At 35.9% G+C, this 23,238-nt stretch overlaps 1 protein-coding gene across 1 annotated transcript in view; it reads left to right on the forward strand.

The window, feature by feature from the left end:
* The window catches only part of RERG (RAS like estrogen regulated growth inhibitor), a 116,492-nt gene extending 94,435 nt beyond the window's left edge, over positions 1-22,057 (forward strand). The window contains exons 3-5 of the mRNA XM_053557167.1: positions 6,310-6,366; positions 18,627-18,700; positions 20,151-22,057. Coding sequence (XP_053413142.1) covers positions 6,310-6,366; positions 18,627-18,700; positions 20,151-20,558 — 539 coding nt within the window. The 3' untranslated portion in view covers positions 20,559-22,057. The remainder of the gene's footprint in view (positions 1-6,309; positions 6,367-18,626; positions 18,701-20,150) is intronic.
* Positions 22,058-23,238: the final 1,181 nt, after the last annotated feature.

Raw genomic sequence — 23,238 nt, forward strand, 5'->3', positions numbered from 1 at the left:
TTAACTTTTTTCCATTGTAATTTTTATGAAATTGTTTAAATTGAGGTCATGTTTAATGAAGTGAGTAAACAATTCCCAAATGGTATTAAAATCTCTCATCCTTCCCTTTTCCATTATTTTTTAAAATGCACTTTATGTATTATGACCTTTTAACTATAGATCATAAAATTCAAACTGAAAGCCATTTAGCATTCATTTTGTAACCCACATGGGCTTGGTAATGTACACCATTGCCTCATGATTTTTGCTGGCATTAAGGTCGAGTAATTATACGGTAGGCACTATAATAACGTGGAGAATGAGGAGAAGTGGGGAAGAAAGATGTTCTGCCTCCTGGATCCATCCAAATTTTAAGAAGTTTCACACTTAGGATATTGTGCAAATTCATTATAAAGTTGTCATGTAGTTTTTAAGCTTTAACACTTCCTGCTATTAAATATTGAGAAGTTTGGTTGTTAAATCAAAATGAGAAGAATCGTTTGGATAAAGAGTGTTTAATATACTACATATCACAACCCCTAATGGACTGTGATTATCCATATTTGCCTTCTTTTTACATAACAAAAAATTTTCTTTTTCACAAAAATATTTAAACTCTTTATGACAGAATTGCCTTAAATTTAATAAAGTCTTATGAAAGGCCATTAAAAAGTATTTCAAAGTTACCTGATCTTACAATTTAAAGGTTAACTATACATTTTTTGTGAAGGTCCTGCAGTTACCAAATGAAAATAGAAGTCACTTAATACAAATCTATAATAACTTTTCATTCTTATATGAATATAGCACTGTCTTAGAGAATATATTAAATCATGAGTTTTCATTGGGTATGTTGCCAGGATTATAGGCAATTTTCCAAAGGTATCCATGATGTGCAGGTGATGAGCAGTATTCCTTGAAACACTCCTAATTGAAGCAGAAATTCTTTTCCTATGAGCCTAAAACATCTGTATCTTTCTTACATCTCTTAATTTTTTTCAGAATATATGGATAGCATGTGTGTTAGTTTTCACTTACCTTGAAAAGTTCACTTCTTACTAAAAGTTGATTTTTATACAGATAATATCTAATTAATTTTCACTTTAAAATATTATTCTGACCATTAAATCTGGCACTTTTGATGTCTGAAACTTTTCTTGCCAATGACATCAAGAATTATTTTGAGTAATCAGCCCAGGCTTATTAATCTTTAAAAGTAACCTGACTATTTTAAAGTAGCAAATTTGCCTTTTCGCTCTCACTTATGAATGGAATATCATCACACTGAATTAATATAGTAAGCGTCTTTTAAGAATATTTCCTTAGATAAACTCCACTTGCTGAATTCACCACTTTATTAGAAGCCAGCTTTCATTAATATTCATGAAATTCTTAGTGCCAGAAACAGTAAAACTGAACCGCGTATGATGAAGAATTATCCAAGTAGGTTATAAATTAGGCAAAAGGGGAAAAAATGTTCTTTCCTAAAATAACCATTGGACATGTTTGGCTTGTTTAGTGGAAAGGTATGGGTTTCCAAGGCAATGGGAAGAAAATAAAATATTTCAGGATACAGATACTTAACAGTAACTAATCAAATATGTCAAACTTTCTGAAGGAATGAGGCCTTAAATCAGATTCCAGGTGGAAGGAAAGACTATCCATACCACTATTTTAATTCAAAAAAAAAAATTATGCTCAGGATAGTTGGAATGAAGAGAGGGCAGAAATTTAAAATGAGTTCCATTTTTGTGGTAACAATTTTAATAAATGATAGAAGTATAATTTGTGTGAGGATTGTGAAATATCCACTGTAAGGTATTTCAGATTATATATATATATTATATTATATATATATACCACTTTATATCTATATATCTATATATATAACCTTTTAAGAAAAATCATAAAAAGATGGCATGGTTATGTTTTAAGTTCCCTTGAGTCAATTTTTCTGCTTACTTTCTCAATGCCTGGTTATTATTTAAATGTTAAAGCAGAATAAACTATGCCATGTATTGGCATCCCTTTTACATCTGTTCAACAAGTATTTTTGTCATGCACCAGATATGTTTTAGACACTAAAAAAATGATGAATGAAACAAATTCCATGTCCTCATGCAATGTGCATTCTAAAGGAGTCAAGCAAAACAGTGATAAATAAGTACATTAACATCTGAGTTGTGTGTTGCTATTATTATTTTTAGTGGTGGTGGTTGGAGTGATGGTGGTTGCAGTACGGAACTAGTGTATTAGCAGTGACTGAACTATGACAGGAAATGACCTCATCTCTGATTAGACTCACCACTGGTCATTCTGTTTTAACTACACTGCCTCATTAATGTTCTTTAAGTATGCTAAACTCAAAGGCCTCAGGGCCTTTGCACCAGTTGTTTCTTCTCCCTGGAACTCTATTCCCCCAGACATCTTCCCTCATCCCTTTCAAATGTCTCATCTTCAAAGTGGACGTCACCCTATCTTAAGCAACAGCTCTCACACCCTTATCTCTCAATGCTGACCCCCTGATCTATTTCTTTTATTTCATACCACTTTCCACCTCTAACATGCTATGTAATTTATTTATTAATCTATTTATTTATTTATTTATTTATCTACTTATTTCTTTATTTGTTTTTATTTCAGAATATCACAGGGGCACACGTTTTGGTTACATAAATGGCTTTTGTACAGTTTACAACAAAATTGTAAGGGTGCCCCTTACCAGAGAGTGTGCTCTGTACCTGTTAGGTATGAATTTAGCCCTCTCCTCCTGCCTTCTGCTATACAATGTATTTATTATTTTTATTTTTAATCTGTCTCCTTCCTAGTAGAAGATAGCTCTATCAGGGCAGAGATATTTGTCTGAATTGTTGTCTATAGTATTCCAAACACCTAGAATAGACACTGGTACAGAGTAGGCACGCAATAAAAATTGGGTCAATGGGATGAGGTCAGAGGGAATTTTGAGCAAAGACATGACACAAGATGGCTTAGGTTTTAACAAAATCATTGGCTGCAGAGCTGAGAGTGGTGTCGGAGTGCACAAAGTAAAACCACAGTTAAGGAAGCCCTTGTAGAGTCACTGGTGAAACCACACACAGAGAAGGAGCACGGTGGAGCAGGTGAGAAGTGCTACAGCTTTATTATGAGATATGATAATCATATCCCATAAGAAAGTTATAATAAAATCTGAAACTAGATAACCCTGGTAGAGTTTGATAATTATATCAGTAAATGGTGAATGTCATAATTTTTATTTTTTTTTTAGACAGAGTCTCGCTATGTCGCCCTCAGTAGAGTGCTGTGGTGCCACCACTTACAGCAGCCTCAAACTCTTGGGCTTAAGTGATTCTCTTTCCTCAGCCTCCCAAGTAGCTGGGACTACAGGCACCCACCACAATGCCGGGCTATTTTTGTTGTTGTTGTTGTTGAAGTTGTCATTGTTGTTTGTCAGGCCCAGGCTGGGTGTGAACTCTCCAGCCCTGGTGTATGTGTCTGGAGCCCTAGCCGCTGAGCTACAGGCACCAAGCCTGAATATCACAATTTTAATAATAATAGAGCCTTTGACAGTTAACACTTCTATAGGTGTAAAATTATTATTTTAATTTTTTAGACTAATATATATATATTTTTTTTTTTGCAGTTTTGGGCCAGGACTGGGTTTAAACCTCCAGTATATGGGGCCGGCACCCTACTCCTTTGAGCCAAAGGCTTTAATTAAAATATTACCCAACACTTAAAAGTATACCAAAAGTCTTTTTTGTAAATAATCTGTGATAGAGACATGAAAACACATCTTCAAAGAATATACATCCAACAAGTCAATTTTTCGAAGTGGTTTTAGATTTTGTTTAATGGACTTGAAATAAACTGATTTCTGAAAACTGATGATTCTATTGTTAAAATATAGTCTAGGTGCATCTCTTAAAGAAGAGCAATGAAAATGTTAAGATTGATTGCAAGGATTAAGCCCAGCCACATTGGCTCACTGGAAGGCAGTGACTATTGGAAAGTTACCCATTTTTCGGTAGTTGACTATTAGAAACTTAAGCATTCACTCATATGGCCGCGGGAACAACTTAACGGTAAACACGAGGTCTCAAAGATGCACGAGAATAATGTTCATATCAAAATAAAAGGTTCCTTATTCCCTAACTCCAGAGCTAATTTATTCCTATATTAACCAGAATTATAACAAATTTCTAAATATAGCTTATCAGTCCTTGGTATAATAAAACTAACAAAATAGAAGTGCAGATGGGTCTTTAAAGTATGTCAGTGATGACAGCAAAAGGCGGCAGTTATGATACATGAGACGGAGGAAAAATTTACATCTGTTCAAAAAGTCTGGGGTTATTTTGTTTCATCCACACTGCAGCTTCAGAAAGTACTGCTGCCGTGTAATTGTACAGGCAACTCATCAGTGTTCTTAACCAAGGTCTGGTCGTATAAAATGATTCAATTATGTTCAGTATACTCGGCTTAGAAAGGCCTGGCATGCCTAATACATTTTTCAAAAGATTTTGAGAAATGATTAAAGTTTAAATGATTTTGAAACTGGGGAACTTCAAACTTCAGTTATGTAAAAAAAAAAAATTGTGACTATTAATGGCTCCTTCCTGAAGATAATTAATTTTTCTGGGTTGAGTGAAAACTACATATTCTAACACAAGATGAAACTCCTTAAATTCCACAAGCAGTTCAATGTGTACTAACTTTTCTAATTTTAAAAAAGAAAAATATCTGTCTAGTGCTTATGACTTCCTACATGCAAAAACCAAAAATCTCAGTCTCAAGAGAGTGAATAGTGACAGACTCTGAAGATCCCGGATAAAACCACAAGGGCACTCACTGTGGGAAGTATTACAGGGGTCAGTGGCCTTGCTACTTTAGGCACTGCAAATATGTTGGCTCAAATTCAGCCTCACACTCTGTAATTAGAAAGAACATTGCCGTTGTCAGTCTCTAGCTACCAGTAGGGAGACCACGTATGTGTAGCTGAGCTCTGTTTTGCAAAGGCCTCCTTGCCCTCTGCACGTTGGTCTCTTCTGTAAGACTTTGTGGTAGGAGGTATGTACTTCTGCTGATCCTAAAAGGTGATAGTAGATAAAGACTGGCAGTAACCTTCAACTAACTTCTTTTATTTCCTCAAAGAGTATCTTTTGACTACTATAGTCAAGGCATTCAGTAAAAATAAAAATATACTAATAGATATTTTTAAACTATAAAATATGATAGACAATGAGTCTTTGGTTAAGGTCAGTGGGATCCCAGGGAGACATCACAGGGTCTTTGGAGAGCTGATGAGTCTGCTAAAATTATATACCAGTTGTATACATGTGATTTTTCTCCAGGAAAAGAATTGAGTACTTTCATTCCTGTTTTAAAGTGTCTATGACAACACCTTCCAAAATTATTTGAAAAAGATTAAAACCATTTTCAACTATAGTACAAGTGTTAGAAAATGTTCATCACGTGTCTGATCAATTTTTAAGGGCAGGAGAGGCCACATAATTCAGCATTTCTCTCTCTCCAACCCATCTTCCACTTAAATATTATCCAGATGGCCTAGGATTTACATTCAGTTTGGTACAATGAATAAATTAACAGACTTCTTGGATTAAATCTTTACCAGTCTGTAACTAGCTAGATGAGCTCAGTGAAATTAATTAACCTCTCAGAGCCTCAGTTTCCTTACCTGAAAAATGGGAACAATCATACTACCTGCCTCATAGAGATCGAATGAGAACTGAGATCGTGCAAGCAAAGTGCTTAGCACAGTTCCAGAACCTGATTCTAACTGTATTTTATTAGAGTTGCTTTTGATGACCTTTAATGAATCCCTGGAAAAAATCCTTGATTGTGAATATCTACTTTTTTATGATACAGATTACATGCTCATGATCTTCCATTACAGTGCAAATTATCACATTTTTAACTCACCTTTTTCAATTCTTACCAATATTCAAGCTTCAGATGCTTGTATTATGACCCTTTGTACCTGAATTGATTGTTTTGCTGAAAATTTTATATGTGAGCAGTTTTCACGTTGTGGTACTTTTTGTTTGTTTTGTTTCTAACTTGGTAAGTAATGGAACAAACTTAAGCTGTTAATTAATGCACAATAAAACCATTAAAATATTATGGACAGTCTTTAGGCTGTGGAATTGGAAAAGCATTTTAATAACATAGAAGCAATTATTGGGTTTATATCTCAAGGAAATACAAAGCACATAAAAGGTTTTATGGACCATTTCCATTTCCTTAAAAGGATAAGAACACTAAGCAAATTAACTAATTTGTCTGAAATGTTGCTCTTTTCTTCCACAGCTCTTGTAGTGAGATTTCTGACCAAACGGTTCATCTGGGAATATGATCCCACCCTCGGTAGGTCAAATTTTGTTTCATTCTCCTCTCCAATCGAAGTTGTAGACTGAAAGAAATGACGTTTTCTGTTGCAATATTTTTAAGCTCCTTTCAGCTGGTTTGCAAGTGCTTTATTGAATCATGCAAAGAAACCCTCAAAAAGGCTAGATGTGTGCTTCATGCTATCTGTGCTCAGAACCCTGCAGAATTTTAATGCCTAGATGAAGAGATTAGGTCAAATCAAAGGCAAGAAGGAAATGGGTACAATCTGCTGCTCACCCAAATTGGAAAAATGCAGCTTCATTCAACTGGGAGAAATAGGACGAAATGAACATGGCAGACTTGCTGAGGGATGGAATGGCCTGCTGAGAAGAGTATAACAGCAAAGTAAAATTTCTGAATACTGATGCTAGAAAAGTGCAAACATAAGCTAGGTTTCTCCCCACCCCTCTCCAATAAATCTGATCAACATCCATTGAAAAAAGCAAAACAAGAAAAAAAGAAGCAACTTTGATGTCTGTGGATCTTGAAAGTAGTGGTAATATTGATGCATGAAAAGTGGGCAAAACTATTCTTGGATTTTTTTTGGGGGGGGGTGTTGTTACCTATGTTCCTTTTAAAAGGGAGCTTTCTTCCTGCCTTGTGCCTTCATTTGTTGTTTTTCTTCATTCATGTACAGATACAGGAGAACCTCCATAAATGACACCTCCCTATGTTGACCACTTCCTATAGTCGATCAAATTTTCATAGACCAGACATGCACCACATGTCTGTATTAGTACAGTAGACCTAGCTCCTTATGTTGACCACCTCCGTGTGTTGACCAATTTGTTATAGTTCCTGGGGTGGTCGACTTACAGAGGTTCTACGGCATTTATTAAATGCTTCCTATGTGTCAGATAATTCTAGATGCTGAGAATAACTCAGTCAGTAGAGTTTTTTCTGCTTTTTCTGAGCATACTGTCTAGTAAAGAGAGAAGACTCAACAAACTAATATATGTCAGAGAATGAGACGTGCTGTGAGGGAAAACTGAAAAAGGAAGGAAATAGAGAAGGATCTCATAGTTTCCGGATTTCTTATTTGACTTTTTTTTTTTTTTTTTGTGGTTTTTGGATGGGGCTGGGTTTGAACCCACCACCTCCGGCATATGGGACTGGCGCCCTACTCCTTGAGCCACAGGCGCCACCCCCCTTATTTGACTTTCTAATCTATCTGGAACTTATTTTCATGAGAAATACAAGGTGAAGGTCCAACATTTTTGTTCAAATAGTTGACCAATTTTCCTCCTACTATTTAGTAAATAGTCTCCACTCTTGTTGGAGTTTCCACTATATTTCCTCACTACTTCCAAACACTGTCTTTTCATTTATAACAATTCTAGACTTGCATACTTTTTTGTTAATTATATTCTCTCTAGAACATTTTGATGCTTAGTAGAGAAGATATTTTTACAGAATTATCTTGGCTACTCTCTCCAGTTTCTTCTTCCAGGTAAATTTGAGAAACTCTGTCATAATATAACATGATTTTGGTTCAAATTGTACTAGAACTGTAAATTATTTTGAGAAGATTCACATCTTTATTGTAATATTCAATTTTTAAATGTAGAAGAATAGCATGTTTCCACGTTTACACTTTATTCTTCTCTTTTTACTTTCAAATAAATTCACTTTTCTTTTCCTTTTTTTTTTTTTTTTTTTTTGAGACAGAGTCTCACATTGTCGCCCGTGGTAGAGTGTCCTGGCATCATAGCTCACAGCAGCATCAAACTCTTCGGCTCAAGCAATTCTCTTGCCTCAGCCTCCCAAGTAGTTGGAACTACAGGCACCTCCCACAATGCCCAGCTATTTTTAAAGATGAGGTTTCACTCTTGCTCAGGCTGGTCTTGAACTCCTGAGCTCAGGCAATCCACCCATCTCAGTCTCCCAGATTACAGACATGAGCCACCACGCCCAGCCTTAAATTAGCTTTTCATGTCAAAAATTTGTAACCTGTTTTTAAATATAACCACACTCTAATTTTAAGATATATTTGCATCTAAAAATGCACCTTATTTTACAAAATTATTCTTATTTCTCCCACATAAGTAAATATTCTCTTCTTATAGTTTCACTACTTATACAGAGATTATTGTATTAGAGATTATACTTATACAGAGATTATCTGAGAATCTTAATGATTTATGGGAGTTTAGTAGGAAAATGCTAATTTTGTTGCTCTACCCATATATCTCAATGAAAGATGAAGCTTTTAAAGATGATCTCATGAAATTTTTGAATTCTCTCTGAATGTGTTCCAGTAACTAATGGTACTATGTTTAATTAGTCTAAGCTGAGCTACTTTCCTTTTTGATTTATTCATTCTGAAAAACAACTGCTATTAACTGAAATCTGGCTGCATCGGGGATCTATAATGCAAGCTTCCTTCACTCAGAATAATGAAACTTTAAGTGACCTTCTGCTGTACCACTTAAAAAGGATGGCTGCTGCTAAGCAACAAGCACTTTCATCAAACTTCGGGAATAACAGATAGATGACTCACTCCGAGGTGAGGGCTTCATTAACTCTCTCCCTCTGGAGACTCTGTGTGTGTGTGTGTGTGTGTGTGTGTGTGTGTGTGCGCGCAGGCAGACGCTAAAAGTCACCCAGTGTTCTAGCCTAGAGGAGTTTCCAATCCCTTTGATTCAAGGGAAATTAGCTTTTCCTGGGCTTACCTTCACACTGCCTTAGAGAAGACAGAATGCTTTGTTTAGTATGTCCCTGCTTTAATGAAAAGTTTCAAAATCATAACCCAAAGAGATAGGTACCTTTAAAAGCAAAGTGGCATATTTACTAAAAGCAGACTTGAATTCTGAATTCAGCCCCTTCATCATAAACACCTTTCCACGTATGAAAAAAAAATTGGAATTTGTACTGCTTTGAAATAATTCAGTGAAGAAAATGCTTGCTACTGTAGTAGCAGGTGACCCCCCCAGACTTTTAAATTTCAGGCCCAATGTTTTGTTTTTTTGTTTTTGGTTTGCTTTTTATAGAGAGGAACTATATTGAGAATTTAATTAGTGGTGTAAGCAAGGGGCAAAAGGTGAAGGGGTCACTATACCTGCATACTACTTCTACCCACACTTCATAAAAAGGGAAATATGTTAACCTCAAAGTGTTTAGAAGGATATAGTTTAAGAAAAAGTCGAATTATTGAACAATTTTAGTGTCATTTATATTTTTCCCATTTTATCATGGACCAATAATATCTGTGTGTGCTGCCAGCCCTGGTCTATGAACCTCATTTGAAAACCACTAGGGAAGGCTATAAGATTTGGAACTTGGACCATGTACCCCAGAAAACTCCCTGCGGGTGGTGACTGCAACGTTATGGTTGTAGAACAACAGGATCCATATTCTGATGGGATCCCAAGCAAGAGCTGAATCCCCACCTCCAAGAATCATATTACCCTCTAAAAACGCTGGTCATAGCAAGGAATACAGACAAAAACTTAGATTGTGTGTGATTGTGTATAAGTGTGTGTGTGTGTGTGTGTGTGTGTGTTTGGAGGCATTTGGCGAGGAGGAGACAGATTGATTTCACCGCCTGTGATTGCTACCATGGGATACATCAGAGGCACCAGGCACTGTGTTTGAAACTGCTTAATAAATGCTCAGGCAGGAGGGAGGGGAGAAGTCAGGAGACATTAGACTTACTGGCACTTTGATTCTGTGATTGATTCTTCTTACCTGCCTTCTTGCCTCTGCTTAGAAAGGCTCATAAAAAGACAAGAGACACACCCAGGAAAAATTCTCTCCACTGGATACTAAAGCAGCATTAACCAACTCAGAACTATTTAATATTGGCACTGCAGGGATCTTGGAGATCATTTGACAAATAGGGATACAGGTCCAAAGAAGTAAATTTACTCAAGATTACATGGCTAGTTTGTGGTCAGAACAGCAACAGAGCTGAAGTCAGTACAGTTTCCATTCTAGCATAAATCAACATTGCTAACTGCTATTGTTAGTGTGTTGGCCAAGTGTCCATACTAATGTGTTTAAACCTGGAAAAAAAATCTAAATTAGTTAAGGGATTAACCACATACAGCATCCTTTTGAATATCCAACTCTTCCTACAGTATTTTAATAAATTTACTACTATTTATTAAAATGTTACTGCATGCAGGTTTGAAATCATGTATCTCCCATATACAGTGAAATTTTAATATACTGAATTCCATTTTGAAACTAATATTTGTGTTTCAGTATATAACATTCTGGTTCATTTGGAAGTATCTCCTAAACAGTCATCTCCCTACCCTTAAAAAAAAAAGGCTCAAATGATCATTTTCTGTTAGTATGAACAAAATGAAAAGTATTCCTACTTCCAACTAAATACAAACACATTTTCTTTTGTGTTTTCAAATGAATAGTGGAGTCGAAGTCCAAAAAGTAATTAGTATATATTTAGAAATTAATTCTGGAAAAGCGAGCGCAGAGATGTATAACATTTTGCCTCCGTGGGAAATACTTTCACTGTTTTACATGTAGAGAGAATGGATTTCTAATGAGAAAGAGAGAGAAGTTTAAAGAAAAACTGTTCAAAATGGTATGAAACCAGTATTCAGCTTAGATGAAATCACTGCTACCCCCTGCTGCTGTGTCTGCCACAGACATTCCATCATTTCCGGCATTTCATCCTTTTTGTTTCAGTTAACAAATAGGCAAAGAATCACACAACTTCATACAATTTTTATTACATTCTATTTCCCTCCTACTGCGGCCCTCTGTGGTTTAACTACATACCCTATTTATCACGGAAGGAACAGAGAAAAATGTCCCTGTTTCTCAGACAACTTTTGGTGCAAAGACATGGAAGAGAGCCCAGAACTCTGTTTTCCAGGCTCCAGGGCTACTGCCAGTCTTTTAAAAAGGGAAGTCGCACAAAGGACGGTCAAGAGCAGTGGAGGGAGCGATGCAAAGGGCAGGGACCTGCGGCACACGTGATGCCGTCCCGTCTGCTTCCTGCCTAGCCGGGGCGCTGAAGACAAGAAGGAGCCCATGGAGAGAACCCCTGGAGACAAGCAGTGGCTGTCACTGATTAACTGAGAGCATTAAATCATAGAAAGCCCGTTTAAAAAGAGCAAGGGGACGGAATGTTCTAGATTGAGGATCACTAAACATAACACTATGCACGGACCCCATGCTCTAGGAGAATGACAGTGATGTAAAATACACTTATTCACACGTATTGAACATAATCTCGTTTTTAAATTTTACTTTTTGGAAAATACTTGAGTGGCGTGCCCTGGCGAGGCATGCCCGTGGTAATGAGCGCTGTACATATCCCTCATGGCAGGGAGGAGGCCGGGTTATGCCACTTAGGCTGCCTTCTTGCAGTCTATATTTTGGACAGATTATACTTACTTGGCAAAGTAACAAAATTATGGTCAAAAAAGTTAAGATAGTTGATGAAATCAAAGTCAGAAACATGAGGTGGATAGATTAAAAAAAGTAATATAAACGCTGGCTTGCAGGCCACATCGATGGGAGCAGTAACTTCCATGGTTCTTTTTTTTGTTGGGGTGGGGGGGATCTCAAAGACTTGAGTTAATGATCATGTTAATCATATGACTCTTCTCATGGGGCTGTGCCATTTTTGTATACAGAGTATCCAAAGTTTGGGTGTGATTTTAAATAGTGTGCCGTTTTTGTGATTATGTATTGACCTTTAATTCCATAATCCATTTTAAATTGCACACAACTTGATGGACACCCTATAGATAAGGCCTGTGTATTATTCCACTTTATTTTTACCTGAATCCCTTGTTCTGATATCTATTTCCCTCCTTTTTCCCTTTGTTTGTAATCTAACGTACTTGACACTGGGTATAGCATTTAAAAATCTCAACTCCAAAGCCGTTCTTCCTGGACGCAGATCTCACATCTACCATTTTACCATCTGTGTGTCCTTGAGCAAGTCATTTAATCTCATTATGTCTCAATTTCCTCTTGTAAAAAGGAACTAATAGGAATATATATTTGATGAAATATTTGTGGGAATTAAAAAACTTAACGTAAGTAACATTTTTAGAACAATTCTTATTCAAATATATGTGCTAGCTTTATATATATAGAAGAAAAGGGTTTTTCTGTGATGTATATATTTTAAATTTATATAAATTTTATTGTGTAATATATCTATTTTTAACCAACTGAATGAGATATTCAAAGATCCGTTTGTGTTGCAGCATATAATTCTAGTTTCTTACATAGTATACCTTGGCAAGCCACCTTTATCCTCTTTTTTTTTTTTTTTTTTTTTGCAGTTTTTGGCCAGGGCTGGGTTTGAACCTGCCGCCTCTGGCATCTGGGGCCAGTGCTCTACTCCTTTGAGCCACAGGCACCGCCCCTATCCTCTCTTTTTTTTTTTTTTTTATTTTGAAGACAGAGTCTCATTTTGTCGCCCTTGGTAGAGTGTGGTGGTATCACAGCTTATAGCAACCTCAAACTCTTGAGCTTAAGCGATTCTCTTGCCTCAGCTTCCCAAGTAGCTGGCCTGCAGGTGCCCTCCACAATGCCTGGCTATTTTTTGTTATAGTTGTCATTGTTGTTTAGCAGGACCCGGCCAGGTTAGACCTTCCAGCCCCAGTATATGTGGCCAGTGCCCTAACCACTGAGTTACGGGCGCCAAGCCCACATTTATCCTCTTGGTGATAAACACCTTAATTGTCTCTAACATGAACCACTGCTAACATCACTGTCAAAATCATTCTTTTAAATCAGTTGTTCTCAAACTTTTGTATGCATTATAATCCCCTAAAAGGCATGTTAGAACTCTGACTAATAATCCTTGGTTAATAATCCTCAGGTAGGGTCTGAGAATTTGCATATCTAACAAGTTCCTAGGTGTTGCTGATGTTTCTGAGATCATTAGGGCATATACACATTGAATAAAAGTGGACTGACCTCCAAAATGCCACATCAGTCTACCCCCGTGGCTGGTATGAAAAACCACCTCCTAAACTAGTCTGGCATTGTATTCATCTAACTTTCTTATTTTTGCCAATATTATGCTCATAAAATAATTTTACAAGCTTCTCCCTGGTAGATAGCCAGGTAGAGCATAATTTTATATATATTTTAGCTGTTTGGGCTTCCTCTTTGTGTATTTCCCTTTTGTATAGTTTGCTTGTATTTCTTTTCTGTTCACTCTTCTTTTTTATTAATTTCTAATAGTTCCTTTATAATTCAGATATGAATAATTTTAGTTTATAATGTTACAAATATGATCTCCAGTTCTTAACTTGTATCACACAAAAAATTCTTCATTTTAATGTTGATCTATTTATTTTTACTCTCTTTTTATATATTTTCATACTTTTTTAATGAGTTTTTATATTTTCATACTTTTTTAACTTTGTTTTACTTTTAAAATCTAGGAGAATTTAATCTAATCTTTAATCTAATTGGATTTTTAAAAATACATGCTATAGAGCCCTAACTTTATTTCTTCTATTTAATAATACATTTTCCCTTATAGATTCTAATCCCAGTACCATTGACTGAAAATTTACTCTTTCCCCAAGTAGTTTGTGGTGTCACATCAGTTATATGCCAACGTCCTACATAAACATGAGTCTGTTTTTAAGGCTTTGGTAAATTTTCCCATTCTGATATTAGCACACACTGTTTAGCAGGGCAGTTTATTATATACTTTGCATCATGTCATTTTAGATGAGTTAGTGGAGCTCCTCAAAAAGTCTAACTAGACTTTTAATTTGAATTGTACTAAAATCAAGATTAATTTGGGGGGGGATTGATGTCTTCTAAAAAATTGTTGCCTGTTATTTTTTTTTTGGAAATTTTATTTTTTCAAGTCTTTATGTTATTTCATAATGATTTCTACTGGACAGTTTTGTTCATTTTTTATTACTCCCTAGATAATATATTTTCTTTTGCTGCTATTGAAAATAGTTTGTGTTTTCTCTTATACTTCCTAGGTGGAGTTTGCTTACAAAGAAGAAGGCTAGTGATAATGTATTGACCTTTATTTCCTTTTTTTTTTTTTTAGAGACAGAGTCTCACTTTGTCGCCCTCGATTTAATCCATGTTTAAATACAGAATGAGCTTATAATTTTTTTCATAACCTTTGTCAGCACTCGATAGAGTGCTGTGGCGTCACAGCTCACAGCAACCCCCAGCTCTTGGGCTTAGGTGATTCCCTTGCCTCAGCCTCCTAAGTAGTACAGGCTCCTGCCACAATGCCCAGCTATTTTTTGTTGCAGTTTGGCCGGGGCTGGGTTTGAACCCGCCGCCCTTGGCATATGGGGCTGGTGCCCTACTCACTGAGCCACAGGCACTGCCTGATGTATTGACCTTTAATTCCATAATCTTGATAATGGTTAACTTTCTTTCTTAGTCTTCAATCTCTTATTTATTTTTTCTATTTTGTTGTATTGTCTGGAGTTTGCCATCCATGTTGGATTATATTTTTATGTAGCATATATTTTTCTTGTTTTTGTATTGAAAGGTAATTTGTCTAAAATGTCTCCATACATTTGATGTTTCCTGTGGGGTTTTGACATATAACCTTTATCATGTTAAGCAATCTCTTCCCTTTTCAGTTTTCTAAACACTTTTTAAAAAAATCATAAATAGGTAGCAAGCTATTAAAAATATTTTCTCCATGTATAAAGTATTTATGTGCTTTTCCCCCGTAGCTGGTTAAGGTGTTAAATAGAATCAATAGAATTTAAACACTATTTACATTTCTGAAATAAATTACTTAATCATAACATACTTATTACACTGTTGATTCAATAGGATAATCTTTCATTTAGAATTTTTAAATCCATGTTTAAATACAGAATGAGCTTATAATTTTTTTCATTTTTTGTTGTCTTCTCATTACTCTTGTAGTAGTTGTTATTGGAGTTAGGATAATTCTCCATAAAGGGAATTGGGTAGCAATACTTTTTCAATTTTCTAGAACAACTTTTTAATATTTGAAAGAAATCTATAAAGCTACCGTGGCGTAGTTGCTTTTTATTGTGGGGAGAGACCTACAATCAGCATTTGGATTTATTTAAGGGTTATCGATCCAATCAAGGACTCTAGTTCTTGTTGCACCAATCTGTGCATTTTTCTCCTAGAATTACTTACCAGGGTTTGAAATTGTTGCTAAAAGTTCATAATATTATTTTATTTTATTATTTTATTTTTTTATTGTTGGGGATTCATTGAGGGTACAAGAAACCAGGTTACCCTGATTGCACTTGTTAGGTAAAGTCCCCCTCACAATCGTGTCTTGCCCCCAAAAGGTGTGGCACACACCAAGGCCCCACCCCCTTCCTCCTTCCCTCTCTCTGCTCTTCCTTTCCCCACCCCCACCATGTCCTTAATTATCATTAATTGTCCTCATTGTACTCAAATTGAGTATGTAGGATTCATGCTTCTCCATTCTTATGATGCTTTACTTAGATTAATGTGTTCCACTTCCATCCAGGTTAATACAAAGGATGTGAAGTCTCCATTTTTTTTAATGGCTGAGTAGCATTCCATGGTGTACATATACCACAGCTTGTTAATCCATTCCTGGGTTGGTGGGCATTTAGGCTGTTTCCACATTTTGGCGATTGTAAATTGAGCTGCAATAAACAGTGTAGTGCAAGTATCCTTATGATAAAAGGATATTTTCCTTCTAAGTAAATGCCCAGTAATAGGATTGCAGGATCAAGTGGGAGATCTAACTTGAGTTCTTTGAGGTTTCTCCATATTTCCTTCCAAAAAGGTTGTACTAGTTTGCAGTCCCACCAGCAGTGTAAAAGTGTTCCCTTCTCTCCACATCCATGCCAGCATCTGCAGTTTTGAGATTTTGTGATGTGGGCCACTCTCGCTGGGGTTAGATTGTATCTCAGGGTGGTTTTCATTTGCATTTCTCTAATAGATAGGGATGATGAACATTTTATCATATGTTTGTTAGCCATTCGTCTGTCTTCTTTAGAGAAGGTTCTATTCATGTCTCTTGCCCATTGATATATGGGATTGTTGGCTTTTTTCATGTGGATTAATTTGAGTTCTCTATAGATCCTCGTTATCAAGCTTTTATCTGATTCAAAATATGCAAATATCCTTTCCCATTGTGTAGGTTATCTATTTGTTTTGGTTGTTGTCTCCTTAGCTGTACAGAAGCTTTTCAGTTTAATTAAGTCCCATTTGTTCATTTTTGTTGTTGTTGCAATTGCCATGGCAGTCTTCTTCATGAAGTCTTTCCCCAGGCCAATATCTTCCAGTGTTTTTCCTATGCTTTCTTTGAGGATTTTTATTGTTTCATGCCTTAAATTTAAGTCCTTTATCCATCTTGAATCAATTTTTGTCTGTGGATAAAGGTGTGGGTCCATTTTCAGTCTTTTACATGTGGATATCCAGTTCTCCCAGCACCATTTATTGAATAGGGAGTCTTTCCCCCAAGGTATGTTCTTGTTTGGTTTATTGAAGATTAAGTGGTTGTAAGATGTTAGTTTCATTTCCTGGTTTTCTATTTGGTATTATTTTATTATTAGGTCAGAATGTGAAGACGCAATTACTCCTTTTATAACATATTTTATTTAATTGCGTCTTCACTTTCTTAATTTACTAGTCAGTATTGTCAATTCTTTTCCTTCCCTTTTTTAATCTTTTCAAGCACCATGCTTTGATTTTTTTTCATGATGTTTTGTCTTTTATTTCTCGCCTAGGTCTTCTTGAATTTAACGTTTCTCCTCTTCTCTTTTATTGCATTGCAAACTTAACTCACTTTCTCTGGTCTTTCTTTTTTATTACATCATCTTCTAAAATAAGATGACTGCGTTGGTTCACTCAAACCTGCCTGCAGTCTTTTTTTTCCTTTATCATTACCCTGATACGCTGGAGTCATCTAGTGTAATTCTGGGTTGCTTTTGATATAGTTTGTTTTTGTTTGGCACCACGGACATCTTGAATTCAGTTTCAATATCAAGAAGTGCAGTGTCAATTTGAGACTTGTCTTTTTCTAAGTGATGTGCTTTTTTTGCTCTAAATCCCATTAGACTTCTCTTTGTTGCTATCCTTAAATTTCACTGCAGTGAGTTTAGATAGGAGACTTTTTTCTTCATGTCTCCTATTAGTTCTTTTAATTATAAGTTTTCAGTGTCTTTAATCTAACAAAATTCTCAGTCCTTACAACCTCAAATATTTCCACACCTTTCTCTATTTCATTCTCTCCATTTGAGGATCATTTTATAAAAAATAACAACATTTCTAATTCTATTATCTATACCTCTTATTAAATTTTACTTTATCATTTTTCTTCCTATTATCATTTACTGATACTTCTGGGAAAGTTCCTCACCTGACCCTCATCAGCTCAATCAACCACTCACTGAATTCTTTATTTCAATTGTTCAGTTTTCATACAGAGTGGCACCTATTGGCACTTACTTTTGACCTCCAGTTTCTATTCATGTCATGAGGGGGCGTACCCAGAGCTGCCCAGTCTTCTTGTACCTATTCACTTCTCCTCCCCCCAGCCCCACTGCGCCACGTGGCTTGGGAACTACCCTGCTGCTTCCAAAGGCACTAAGTAGCTGCCATTTTTCTGCTTTGAAGAGGCAATAGGAGTGAGAGGACTCTGCACATTCCATCTCCCTTTCATGTTTCCCAGCTATCCTCTGCTTTGGGTTACAGTTCCTTGCCAACCCCCAAACTCTGGAGTCCAACCAGCTTTTACTGTCCCCAAAAGTTTCTCATAGTTTTACATCATTTGGTAAGATTCCCCACCCCTGATGTTTGTAAAACATTTCCAGGATTGAGGCTTGGAAGGAAATCAGTCGCTCCTGTTGGTATGTCACCTTATTGATTTCCAGAAACTGGATTTTTAGGAGCATAGAGAAAGAAGTCATTTTAGGGGACTACTCTTTTGCTTTAGATTATGGAGGCCTCAATTTAGAAGGAAAAGAACACCAGGCAGCTGGCCTCACAAAAAAATAACATGGAATCTTAAGGGGAAAAGATAAAGAAGCAAAAGGCAGAGAGATCTCCCTTATCCTGTACTCAGAAAGCTCATGACTCCCAAATTAGAACTTGTTATTTCTAAAAGTTCTATGTGTACAGAGAACCCACATTCTTGCCTATCCAGCCTCTCTTTCCTAGACTACACAGTCCCTTCAGCTATAAAAACAGACATATTAATACTTCTCCCATACCCAATTTCTACTTATAAGGATCAAATTAAATCATCTATTTATTTATTTTTTTGTCTTCTCTGCTTATTCCTTCAGAGTCAACCTATCGACACCAAGCAACCATCGATGATGAAGCTGTTTCCATGGAGATACTAGATACGGCTGGTCAGGTGAATAAGGAGTTCAGCTAAAATATTTTCTGCATCACATAAACATGAGACATACATAACATGAACAAAATTAAAGCACTTTCTTTCAACTTTTGCATGCCTAAAAACTTTTTTCTCTACTTACCTAGCCATTTTTTATATTAACATATTTGGAGGAGTCTATGTATTTGTCCTTAGGCAAACTGCCTAGTGCTTCAAGAAGGTTTTGAAAATACTGTAGTATTCACATATCATCTAGGTTAGAATCTCTCCCTTATATTTTGTGGTACAGTGAAATATTAATAGGTTTTCATGGTCAAATGTGTTTTGAAATGTTCAAAGTTAAACAGGTGTCCTTACTGAAAGAATCTTCAGAGCCTCTTATATACTTATGGGTAAGGTCAATCTTTAGGAGAGAGATATGTATGTATTGTTTGTTCTAGAATATTTTAGGAATCTCTCCTATAATACTTGCTTTGTACATTTGCTTTGAGGTCAGTGTTCCACATATAGAAATTTTGTCCACATATAGAAATGACCACGGGAATGACAGTTAGGAAAGTGAGTTTCTGTGGTGCTAAATCAATGACCTGTGACCCCAAGAAGACCTGAATTAAAGGGTGTAATCTAAGAAGTATTCTTGACATGAATTATATACTTTTCCATCTCATCCCCACTTCCTTATTTCTGACCTTCATGGAGCACTGCTTCTGAAGAGAGAGACAGCAAGAAAGTACCAGCCTCCAGAGTAAGTCATTTGAACCTGTGGAGGCAATGCTTTTTCAAATCATGCACCCTATCTTCCTAGGGGACCCTTTGAGGATCACTTCAAATGGGTTGCTATCATTGTTAATAACTACATACCATTCTTGAGGTATCCGGGATAGGAAGAAAAAGCCAACATCCCTAGTTTAAAATTGGACTCTACGCAGTCTACCATTGTTTTTTTCTGTCCCTTTGGGCTAACTGTCTATAATCTGAAGATAGAGAAATTAAAACAAACCAAATAAATAAATAAATAAACCTAAAAGACAACTTGTTAAAGTTTGGCTGTCATTCCCATACCTAAAGTGCAGAGTAAATAAGGACTACTTGTGGGAGGTCAATTTATTAATTTCTTAATTGTGATGAAAAGTCTCACAAAGATGATATGCTCAATTCAGATTATAATTTCTTGAATGTTCTTGTGATCACAGATTTAATGATGTGGCAGGAAAAAGTTAAAAGCAGAAAGTTAAAGTCTCTGAAGTTAGAAAATTTTCAGTTCCTTTAAGTATCTGGGTACAAGTAATGCTTCTATTTTAAACTGACTGAGAAAGTAAGCTTGTACATGCAGACTAGCAAGACCTCTTCAAGACAGTGGATCTAAAGAATAGAAAGTAAGGGTTTCCCACTAGCCTTAACAGCTAGCAGAACCTATACTTGTCAATTACTTCCGGGTCCCCTGACTGCCATTTTTCTTTGCCAACAGGAAGACACTATTCAGAGGGAAGGACACATGCGGTGGGGGGAAGGCTTTGTGCTGGTCTACGACATTACCGACAGAGGGAGCTTCGAGGAAGTGCTTCCACTTAAGAACATCCTAGATGAGATAAAAAAGCCGAAAAATGTGACTCTGATCTTGGTTGGAAACAAAGCTGACTTGGACCACTCCAGACAGGTCAGTACAGAGGAAGGGGAGAAGCTGGCCACAGAATTGGCTTGTGCCTTCTACGAATGTTCTGCCTGCACAGGAGAAGGGAATATCACAGAGATATTCTACGAGTTGTGTCGAGAGGTGAGGCGGAGGAGGATGGTGCAGGGCAAGACCAGGCGGCGCAGCTCCACCACCCACGTCAAGCAAGCCATTAACAAGATGCTCACCAAGATCAGTAGTTAGGCAGCTTGGTTTCTGCACAGGCCCCTCTCAGATGGGCCCGGAAATCGGAAACACTTTCTTGCCCCCCCCCCCTTTTTTTTTCTCTCTGCCAAAAATAAAATAAAATATTTTTCTTGTTCTGACTCTGGAAAATATCTGGGCTTCTCATTGTTCTCAGTTTCCCGTGTATTGGGAAGCTTTAGAGTGTTTTATGCAATGTCAGTGCTGACAGCTTCTCTTTGCTGCTTGAATAAGATCTACTCCAATGCAGTTAGAACATGTAATCATCACCAGAGATTCTGAAATGGCTGCGTTCCTACTAAGCTTAAAAAGTCTTCCTGAAGGCATTTTAAAACCCGTATTTCTTGTCAGAAACTACCAAAAATTGTCTTAAGAGTCTAAGATAGCAGAAAATTTGGCAAAAACTCAGGAAGGATAGTTGAACAGAGAATAGAAAACTAGTTCTCATGTGAAGTGAAGATTTTCTCCCCCCCCCCCATAAAACAATTTTATTGTGGTACAATGCATACACACATAACATAAAATTTGTAATGTTCAATGAATTCAGTGGAATTAAGTGCATTCGCATCTTAATGATATCTTTTGAAAAAATAACAAAAACCCATCATGACATTTATATGAATATTAAGTGCCCCCAAAGGGAGGATTTTCTGAATTATATCATCTAGTTTTTCTTTAACCTTTTATTTTGTTTTCAAGTTCAAGCATTTTTTCACTAACATTTTTCACTGTAGTGGAGAATTCATTTCAATTTGAGTTGAAAGAACTCAATGATCTATTAATCATTACACCCTAATTTTTCTTCCTTGACTCAAGCAAGATTTTAATTATACAAAAGGCAGCAGGACACAGAATTAAAATACTGCTAGGTCTTTTCTTATTAAGCCCAGGGTGCTGCAAAGATATTAGAAATGTTTCACCAAACCCTGACTTTATTGGATGCTACTAGAGGATTTAGAATTAGATATAATTCATTTCTCCCTCTGGTTATCACCTTAGCAGAAAAACAATAGTCCATAAGCCAGATAAATTGAGAAAAGAGTTTAACTACCCCTCTATTGGAGCAAAGACTTTGTGCCAGGCACAGTCAAAAAAACTACCCTTCATTCATTTAGTTAACAACATGACTTCTTCTAATATTTTGGATAAGTTAATTCAGTTAGAATTCAGAAAAAAAGTAGGTGATTAAAGCTCACTACATCTGAATAAATAGGTATAAAACAGATTGTTGTATTGTGAAAGTACAGTCTATAACTGATAAAACTTTATGATTCTTTTTGTCCCTGTTATGCCCCAATATATCAAGATTTGGGCACTTTATTTTAGTAGAAATATGTATCTTTTACATATGTATGTATTTATAAATGCATTATAAATATATGTATAAAAATTTGTAAAAGTTTGGAAGCTTTAATTCTCCAGTACATTTGGACAACTTGGTGTAATTGATTTTATTTTAGTGACTATAATAAAAAGCATAGTTTTCTCATTGTGTCACATTTGGGTAGTCTTTCTTGTGATAACATGCAAAGTTCATAATTTGAGGAGAGACTTAAGGGGACAACTGAATTGCAGAGTTTAAGAATCAGCAAACTCATATTTTAAAATTAGCTCCTCTTGATAATAATACTATTTTTGGAGTGCTTATGTGCTATTTTATGCATGCTATGTGTTACCAAATGTTCATAATCACTCTATACAAGAGTAGTACTATGATCACAATCTCAGAGATAATGACATTGAGAGCAAAGAAGTAGTTTAGCTAAGTTTACATAGCTATTTAGTGGCTAAAACCAGGATTTAAACACCAAAAGTCGAAGAATCAGACTCTAGCTCCCATACTATTATTCACTATATAATTCTTCTCCTTGAGCTACAGAGATGAAGGCCCCAAAGCAGATAATTTAGGAAAGATTTGTTTAATTTATGTTCTTATTCACTCATTCAAACTATACAGAGGGTACCCGAAAAATGTATACACAAGGGAAAAACTGTATTAAAATTATAATGCTCAATAAATACCAATAATGTTTGTTATCTTGTATACTGTGTCTTGCATCTCTTGTAATGGCAGAAGTCAAATGTTACTTGAGTATTACAAATTTAATGCAGTTTTTTCTTTCTTGAAATATGTATACCTTTGTTGGCACCCTCCATGAGTGTGTGTTTGTGTGTGTGTGTGTGCGCATGTGTGTGTGTGTATAAATATATGTTGGACACATAACTTGACACAAATTACTCTATTTGATAGTGTCTGACTTGAGCATTAAGGAATATTGATAGTTGTCTAAGAAAGAAAGAAAGTAAAAATATTGTAGGCAAAGGAAATATCAGGGAACCAAAATATGGAAGCATGAAAGGTGATGAAGAATGTTGTAATTAAAAGGGCTTTTGATGACCATATACCATATTTAGGGTGAAAGGGAAAGATAACAGAAGGAAAGAATCAAAAAAAGAAAAAGAAAAAAGAATATAGGAGAAGAAGATAAGAAAAATGTCAAAAATTTATATTTCTATAGGCAAGTGCCTATTTATTAAAGGATCAAATCAATGAACTTAGCTGTGATTCATTTTCGGCAAGGTACAATTAGATAATATGGGAGAAATGGAAGCAAAAAAAATTATTTTTGAAACCTTATTATCTTCTAGAATAAGAGCCTTCTTCATTTTCTCATGTCTA

This window comes from Nycticebus coucang, chromosome 12 (genome assembly GCF_027406575.1).
Source record: "Nycticebus coucang isolate mNycCou1 chromosome 12, mNycCou1.pri, whole genome shotgun sequence".
In the NCBI taxonomy this organism is placed as follows: Eukaryota; Metazoa; Chordata; class Mammalia; order Primates; family Lorisidae; genus Nycticebus; species Nycticebus coucang.